This window comes from Danio rerio, chromosome 23 (assembly GCF_052040795.2).
Source record: "Danio rerio strain M-AB ecotype USA chromosome 23, GRCz13ab, whole genome shotgun sequence".
NCBI classification, from domain to species: domain Eukaryota; kingdom Metazoa; phylum Chordata; class Actinopteri; order Cypriniformes; family Danionidae; genus Danio; species Danio rerio.
The window spans coordinates 23,764,193-23,772,500 of NC_141043.1; the positions used below are offsets into that span (position 1 = coordinate 23,764,193).

The window sequence follows — 8,308 nt, forward strand, 5'->3', positions numbered from 1 at the left end:
AACAGCAACAATGTACTACGACAAGTCCCAGTTAAACTAATGCAGTAAACCAAGCATTTTTAGCTGTTACTTAAAAATGAAAACTTGTTGAACAATGAAAAATGATTCTGCATTAATTTGATCAAGCAGGAGTCATTCTTATTATAACAATATTTTCTGTTTAAGATTTTCTTGTTTTTTCAGTTTTTTGTTCTTTAATCAAAGTTTTTTGACATTATGTGAAAACTGTATTTTCTTTACATTTACATTTGATCATTTATGAGGACAATAAATATATTTTTCTCTTTAAAAAAAACTAAATTTTCAAGTACAGTGTTGCTTATAAAAATGGTATTACTTTAATAATTTTTATTTGTTACTTGGAAAAACAATTACATTTCCTATTTAAAAGTTTTTTTTTCTTTGTAGAAGCATATTCTTTGAATATACAACACACCTTGGATTAAAGCTTCTGCAAAATGCCTCAAATCTAAAATGTTATAAAATAGAAATATTTATGTTAAGCAAGTGACTCTCTTAATAGTAATAACACATATGGCTCATTTTAAAATTACATGTCTTATGGAAATCAGGAGGAGCTGGATCATATTCGTCACACACTAGAAGAGGAACTCGGACAGCAAAAGGAAAACATGAATAAGGTGAAAACATCTTACCACATCTTCAAATGCACCATGCTGAAGTCAAAAACAGTTTGTCACATACAGTGTTTAGCATAAATGAGTACATCCCTCACATATCTCTCTTTTAAGTTTATATTTTCTATAGAATGCTTTACAATAAAATATTGGTGTGTATTTTTATTAAATAATTTAAACATTTTTTACCAGTAAAATCTCTGGAAATGTAAACATCAAAATAAATAAAACACCACATTGTTGTACCACCAAAAGGCTACTTGTAATACGCAGTAAGATTGTAAATTATTTTAAGACATAATAATTATGTATCCAATAACAGGCGTAAGATTATATAATAGATTAAGATAAATATGAAATATGCTAAAATTCACAAAGCTATACAATATGTATACATTAGATTCATCAGTACCAAAGCTAAAACAAAAACAAATCTTAACAAAAACTCAAGATCACAGTCCTAAAAATGTTTTAATTTTTTAACCCACCTAATTTAGAGCTAAATTAATATGTTGTAATTTTAATAAACTGGAAAAATCAAGAAAAAACATAAAATGTTGTAGATATTTTGTAGTTTGTAATTTTTTTTGCAATAACTTTTTGGAAAGTATTATCTTTCTGTTCCAAACTCTGCTTTTAATGCATTTATTCTTTCAAAAAAGCTGTTTTGCTTAAATACGAATGTGGGTGTAGTCATTTATGTTGAGCACTGCATGTATAAGTGCTTCATTGTCCATCTCACCTTAAGTTTGCATCATAATTTCTCCTGATTCTTTATCCCTATCTAAATGGACAGGAATCAACTGTTCAAAGTCCATGGAAGAAGTTCTTTGGTGTGCGCAAGGCTACACTTAGAGTACAGAACTTTCCTGTATGTTTCCTGCAGTACCTAAAAAACAAGGCATGACAGAAGTATAAATAAAGAGAGGTGGAAGATGATGAAAATAACCCCCTTAAATCAGCTCCATGGCCACCTAATGAAATAATGCATGTGTTGAATGAGCACAAAGCAGAAAATTACAACATTTCTAGCATGATCACTTTAACACCTCTTATTTTCACTCTGGAGCCTAACAGCACTATGGAGCTCATTCTATCAAGCTGGTTACTAACCAGAGTCTGTTAAAATGTTTTGTAATGGTTGTAAGGGAGACCAGAATGTTTAAAACTCAACAGTGTTCACATTAAGCTTCATCTGTGTTCTGTGGCTTATGCATGGTTGAAATAAGCATGGTTGCTGATGTGTTCCTTGCCTTTCCATTATGTCTCACTGATTGTTCTGTGTAGGTTCACGGTGAAGAGCTTGGTAGAGAACGAAAGAGGCTGGAGAGAGATCTGGAAGAGGCATCGAATCGTCTTGCTATGGCACACAAAGAGATTCGCCACCTGACCGATGAACTAGATGTCGCTCGTAAGGTCCAGAACTTTTGTGGTGAGTAAAAATTTTACTCACTAATTCGTTTGATCAAGGTTACAGGAATCATGTGATAGAAAAGATGAATTATTCCATTCTTCATTGACACTTTGTACTTTAGGGATGCTTTCACACCAACACTATTGGTCCGCACCGGGTTCGTTTAACATCAGAGTACAGTACATTTAGCTAGTCTGAACGTGTCTTCTAAACTCAGGTGCGCATCCACAAACCGTACCTGAGTCCGTCTGAAAAGGTGGTCTGGCATACAGTTCGTCCAAATTTTGTGTGTGTGTGTGTGTGTGTGTGTGTGTGTGTGTGTGTGTGTGTGTGTGTGTGTGTGTGTGTGTTTGTGTGTGTGTGTTTGTGTGTGTGTGTGTGTGTGTGTGTGTGTGTGTGTGTGTGTGTGTGTGTGTGTGTGTGTCTGTGTGTCTGTGTGTGTGTGTGTCTGTGTGTCTGTGTGTGTGTGTGTCTGTGTGTCTGTCTGTCTGTCTGTCTGTCTGTTTTTGTCTGTTTCTGTGTGTGTGTGTCTATGTATCACAAACTGTACCTTGGTGACAAGTAGGACTGAGCCAGGCAAACACAGTGATAATGTCTGTTTGTCTCATTCCAAAAACAGCTTTTGCAGACATTGTGTGATGTTCTGAATATTTATAATATTTTGCTGCAGACAGATGTGTGTCACTTTCTGTATGTCCAAAACCAAAAGATTCAGTAAAAGCAGAACGACCGTGATGTGCGACCATCTTTCCTTTTTGTTGCTTTGCTTTCGTGGCCATGACCTAGCAACAGCAGCTCGATAATTCGTGCGTACCGGGATTCAGAAGGAAAAAAGACAGTGTGAAAACAAACCAACCAAGAAGGTGGCAAGAGGGAACAATCGAACTTGGGGACAGTGTGAAAGTATGAGAGCCCTTTTAGAAGTCTTTGTAAAATGCTGATTTGCTGCTCAAGAAGTTTTTAAAAAGAAAAGAAACATTTTAGGTTTCATAGAAAGAATCCCATTTATTGAAATAAAGTTTTCAATATCGCTTTTTTTTTTTACTTATTCTTGCAAAAGGAAAGTAATAATTTCTTTTAAAAAAAAACGATATAATTCTATATGTAAAAAATCTAAGTACAGTATTTCATCATTGCTTTCAGTGAATTTAGACAACACAGTTGTAATTGTTATTTATTTTAAATTTTGTTCAGGTTTTTAATGTTTTTTACTTTACTTTAACAAATATAAATCAAAACAAGAAATTCGTATTAAAATTCTTTTTCAGTTTAACTAATGTCTTTGAGTTTTGGTAATTTTAGTACTTCAGCTTATTTTTTGTAGGTAGTTGTTATAGCAAGTGTTCTAGATTTGATTTAAGATTTGCAAGATTGCTTTTTATATTATTTTTGTTATTTATTTATTATAGATTTATTTGAATTAAATTTAATCTTAATTAACAATATTTTTTTCATAACATAAATAGAGTTAAAAATACAAAATTAAGTTGTTTATTTATTGCTAAAGGGAAATTAGTTTTAAAAATCTATTCAGTAGGCTCTTATTTACTATTTTGCCTTAATGTAAATGTAAACACAACATCATTTTTATTTCAGCACCAGATCTGCAGAAAACTGGGGAGGAGGTAGAGCAATTAAAACAGGAAGTGGATAAGCTGAAACAGTGTGGTAAGATTGTGTCTGATACTGTTCCATGAAATCACATGTCTCTTAAAAAAAAGAGTAAAACATGGACCAAAGTGCTGTACATTAAGATAGAGATACACAAACCCTAAAGCATTTAATGTTACATACTGATTGTAATTCCAAAATGTGGCAGATATGGTGGAGCTGCAGAAGGCCAAGGAACGTAATGAAAGACTGGACGGGGAGATTCGTGTGTTAAGGGATAGAGTTCGCTCTTTGGACACAGAGAGGAGAACTCTTCTTAAACTGGCAAGAATAATTGTTTTCTAAATCCCTGTTTCCTCTTATTTCATCCGATCACAAGTGATTAGGCGAGATGATAAATTATTTACTAAATTACTTTTTACCTGGCCCACATGGAATCTGAGCGTGCAGAAGTCTGCAGGTTTCCGCAGATATTTAGCCCATCGAGTCTATTTATTTACTTGTGTAAATGTGTGTAAATTTATATTTATTGAGTTTTTTATTTATTCAGTTTCTTAAATAAATTTCAGTAATATTATTGACTAAGATGAAAGTGTTCATTTAATTTATTTACGGTACAGTTTGTAAAGTAATATTTTCTGTCTTTCAGTAGATTTATATTATATGAGAGACTTGCTTTGGTTACTAAATAAGTAGATCTAAATTAATTTGCATTGTAAACATTAAATAAAAGTTAAAAAGCTCTTATTTTTATTTCATATATTATTTTTTAGAGACAAAACTCCCAAAATAATTCTGCATAAATCTGCAGTTTATTTATTTATTTTTATTTTTACAAAATTCTTAGCAGAAATAGCAAAACATGTCCACAGATTCTATCCGGCACTACTTAATACCATGTTTATAATGTAATAAAAATATCTGTATATTTTATTTGCTGTTGTGTGTGTGTTTGTGTGCCACAGGTTGAACAATCAAATCTGCACTCGACTCAAGGGATCAGTGTGTCATTGGAGCACAATAAAATACAATCTATACAGGTAGTTAAATTTACTATTGCAATCTTCTCTTAAATTAAACGCATTATATCATATATCAATGTAAAATGATAAATACTTTCCAAGTAAAGTAGTCTTTTGAAATTATATTCATATCGCAATATATATTGCAGAAGAACAACATTTTAGCAGCCCTAATTTAAGTGTGCTTTTTTGCTAGAGTGTCGGGAATAATGTCAATCGTGATTCATCACTGGCTGAAGAGGATGAGATACTCCACAAAAGGTAACCCATTTTCATGTTTATAGTGGCACATGTTATCCACACTTCAGAGGTGCTGATAATGCAGTTGGCAGGTGTCGGAGAGAGTCTGAGGATAAGGACAGTCGACTGCGAGAGCTGGAGAGGAGGTTGCAGAAGCAGCAGCGGGAGCACGAGGACCTGGTGGAGCGCAATGAAGAGCTGGAGGCACTGCTGGGGGAGGCGCAGAACACAGCTAAGGATGAGCGAGAACACCATGAGTGTGAGATAGAGGGCTTACAGAGAAAGGTGTGCTTTCAGGAATGCTATCGGGCTGAGTGTGGTTAAAGATAACCTGCATGCTAAAGATGACTGAGTTTGGTTCTTCTAGATCAAAAGTATTGAGGAAGAACTGAGAAAGAGGGACATTAAGAAAGTTGAAAAAAAGGATGAAGATCTGTTTCGAGGGACTGACTCTGAGGTAAAAATTAAGATAATGTGGAAAAAAAAACACTGCTTGTAGGTGCCGATTAATTAGTAGGCATATATAGCATCACTGCACTTCGGGCCTCCTGAGATTGAGTCCCATGTTTCTTGACTTGTGCCTGACTTTCTACATACCCGTGTGGTAGATTAACTCTTATTTTTATTCCCTTTTAATGTAAAGATTAGCGAGAGCATTCAAGAAAGGCTTAAGTTCCTTGAGAGTCGTCTTGCTGAAGAAAAGGGTTGGAGGAAACAGCTGGAAGTGGATCTATCTGTAGCCAAGGCTGCTCTCAAAAAGGAAAAAGAGGTACTGTAAAATTGTATATGTTTTTATGTATCTTGTTTTGACCATTTAGATCAGGGGTGTCCAAACTCGGTCCTGGAGGGCCGGTATCCTGCAAAGTTTAGTTCCAACCCCAATCAGACACACCTGGGCTACCTAATCAAGCTCTTACTAGGCTTTCTAGATATATCTTTGGAGGTGTGTTGAGGCAAGTTGGAGCTAAAATATGCACAACACCGGCCCTCCAGGACAGAGTTTAGACACCCCTGAGTTAGATTATGTCTACATTTACCTGAATGGATTTGAAAATGGCATTTTTGTTTTATATCGTTTTCTGTCTACACTAGATTTTGTTTTCTGCACTGCAACATAGGAAATCATTAATAATGTAACTTGCTGCGCAAGCCTAAAATGTCATAAAAGCACACTGAGATGATGTCTGTTTATTTGCCACTTTCATTTCTGTCATTTGGGTGTGAACAGAAGGTCAAAAATTTGTCAAATGTATTCTGAATGTTGATGTACTGTAGCCCTTTGCCTAATTTCCATATAGCGGTATGATTCAGTTTAGTACAATATGATTTGGTACGTGGTTGTGTTTCCACCGCTAACAGTACCCTTATTTAGTGGTGTACGTCAGAAATTTGTGATTGACGTCATTTGTGCTCAAAATAGAAAGCTGTATGAGCCATTCACATATTCACGTTTATTTGTATAGTGCTTTTATAATATAAATTGTGTCAAAGCAGCTTCACATAAAAACATAGAAGATCATAGTAAATTGAAACAGTGTCAGTCAAGTTTTCAGTGTTTAAGTTCAGTTCAGTTTAGGTCATTTCAGTGGGGTTCAATAATCACTACTGAGAATCCAAACACTGAAGAACAAATCCATCGATGGGCAGCTCTACAGATCCTGAACCATTCAAGCTAGTGGTGACAGCATCAAGGAAAAAACTTCACCAATTGGGGAAAGTGAAGAATTAAAAACCTCGAGAGAACCAGGCTCAGTTAGGCACGACCATTTCTCCTATGGCCAAACAACTTGTGCAGAGCTGCAGTGTAGGCGCCGGAGGCTGGAGAATGGACCTCAGCGAAGACTCGTCTGTCCCTGGAGCGTCACAGGAATCAGTCTCATGCTCTCCACTCCTCCGTGACCACCACGGCAGCTGCTCAGGATACGGCCTGGTCCAGGATTATGGAAACCTTGGGATCATCTCGTCGCTGGTCTTGGATCAAATTAGTGGCGCTGCGTAGTCTGAGGGCCTGGGGATGAGTTATCCTCAGGTGGAAATAGAGAATGAAGAGAATAATTAGCGTAGCTGCTGTTCACAGTGTATAAGCGAGATGCAAAAAACTGCGTGGCGCACATTCATCCATCATATCACTTAAGTGATGCACTGAGTGTATGCATTACTAAAAAAGATGGATCTTTAATCTATTTTTGAACTGCAAGAGTGTGTCTGAGCCTCGGACATTATCAGGAAGGCTTTTCCAGAGTTTAGGAACCATAAATAAGAAGGCTCGACCTCCTTTACTCAACTTTGCTATTCTATGTACAACCAGAAGCCGTAAGTTTTGAGATCCTAAAGAGTGGGTTAGATTGTAGCGAGACAGAAGATTGTTTAGATAAACATATCTGACAACAAGAAGACAACAAGCTTTGTTTGAGCTTGGGTTGAGCTGCGTGATAGATTACCTTGTCATGTTTCAGCTGTGTATTTAAAAATGGTGCTTCCTATGCCATGATTTGTCTGGCCTGTTCCACATTCAAGCGATGATTCTCTGTAAAGCAATTAGCATTTGGCAGCAACTTATAAATGTTTTGTTAGGTACCTGAAAGGTTCCCTAAAATGTGGTACAGTACATTTTGCTATTTTGGTACTTCTAACACTGGAAACAGAAATTAATCTGTAACATTCTGTGCTATACCGCACAGTGGAAAACAACTATTAGTTCTGGAAAGCTGTATAAGTTATAATGCACTATGCATGCATTTGTAATTTAAATTATAATATATTAATCTAAATCCATATACACCTTATATGACTGTATACAGGTTATGCAAAGAGACCATGAGGAGCTGAAGAGATTACGTGTAGAGGTTCAGAGGCTGGAGGTGGAATGTCGTCAAGGGAAGACTCTTAACAAGAACCTCACGCAGGTTAAAGGAGAAAAGGGAATTTTGGAAGAAAAGGTAAGATCATTTAAGTATTTACTGCTTATTGCATTTTTATCACAGCTAATCTTCGACCACGTGTGCTAGGATACTTCCTGTCGCTTGCAAATGCCAATGAGGTTGTGTTTGCAGGTGGCCCAGTTGGAGCGTGCTCAGTCTCGAATCCAGGATGACCTGACCCTTCAGAAAGAGAACAGCCAGGCTGAAGAGGACCTGAGAGACAGCAGGGGACAGGTGGCAGAGCTTAAGTCCATGGTGGACAAGCTGCGAACAGAACTGACTCGTCTAGAGAAGGAGCACAACACCCTCAGGTAAAGCAGTCTGTCATATTTCACACATTTTTTCCTTCTATTTTTCCTCAATATGTTTGATTTAGTATGGTTGGCCGGTCCCTGCAGGAAGCATGTGTTCTGTCTGTTTGTTAGAGATGAGCTGATGGAGAAGCGTGGACTTGTGCTGCTG

General features: G+C 36.4%; 1 protein-coding gene and 1 long non-coding RNA gene across 21 annotated transcripts in view; one reads left to right on the top strand and one right to left on the bottom strand.

Annotated features, from left to right (window-relative positions):
* LOC147838189 (uncharacterized) overlaps positions 1–8,308 on the bottom strand; it is a 129,220-nt gene that overhangs the window by 88,379 nt on the left and 32,533 nt on the right. The gene's annotated exons all lie outside the window — the stretch shown is intronic.
* Positions 1–8,308, top strand: part of ccdc30 (coiled-coil domain containing 30) — a 37,355-nt gene that overhangs the window by 5,723 nt on the left and 23,324 nt on the right. For 10 of the 19 annotated variants that reach the window (XM_087306907.2, XM_087306906.2, XM_087306908.2 and 7 more), the window contains exons 6-17: positions 573–641; positions 1,926–2,070; positions 3,649–3,720; positions 3,872–3,987; positions 4,629–4,703; positions 4,882–4,946; positions 5,018–5,210; positions 5,293–5,382; positions 5,569–5,694; positions 7,727–7,864; positions 7,979–8,157; positions 8,272–8,308. The exon at positions 8,272–8,308 is cut by the window's right edge and continues 186 nt beyond it. In XM_087306907.2, the coding sequence (XP_087163033.1) occupies positions 573–641; positions 1,926–2,070; positions 3,649–3,720; positions 3,872–3,987; positions 4,629–4,703; positions 4,882–4,946; positions 5,018–5,210; positions 5,293–5,382; positions 5,569–5,694; positions 7,727–7,864; positions 7,979–8,157; positions 8,272–8,308 (1,305 nt within the window). Of the gene's footprint in view, positions 1–572; positions 642–1,434; positions 1,510–1,925; positions 2,071–3,648; positions 3,721–3,871; positions 3,988–4,628; positions 4,704–4,881; positions 4,947–5,017; positions 5,211–5,292; positions 5,383–5,568; positions 5,695–7,726; positions 7,865–7,978; positions 8,158–8,271 lie in introns of all 19 variants that reach the window. The other 9 variants (XM_087306905.2, XM_087306916.2, XM_087306904.2 and 6 more) reach the window with 1 other exon arrangement.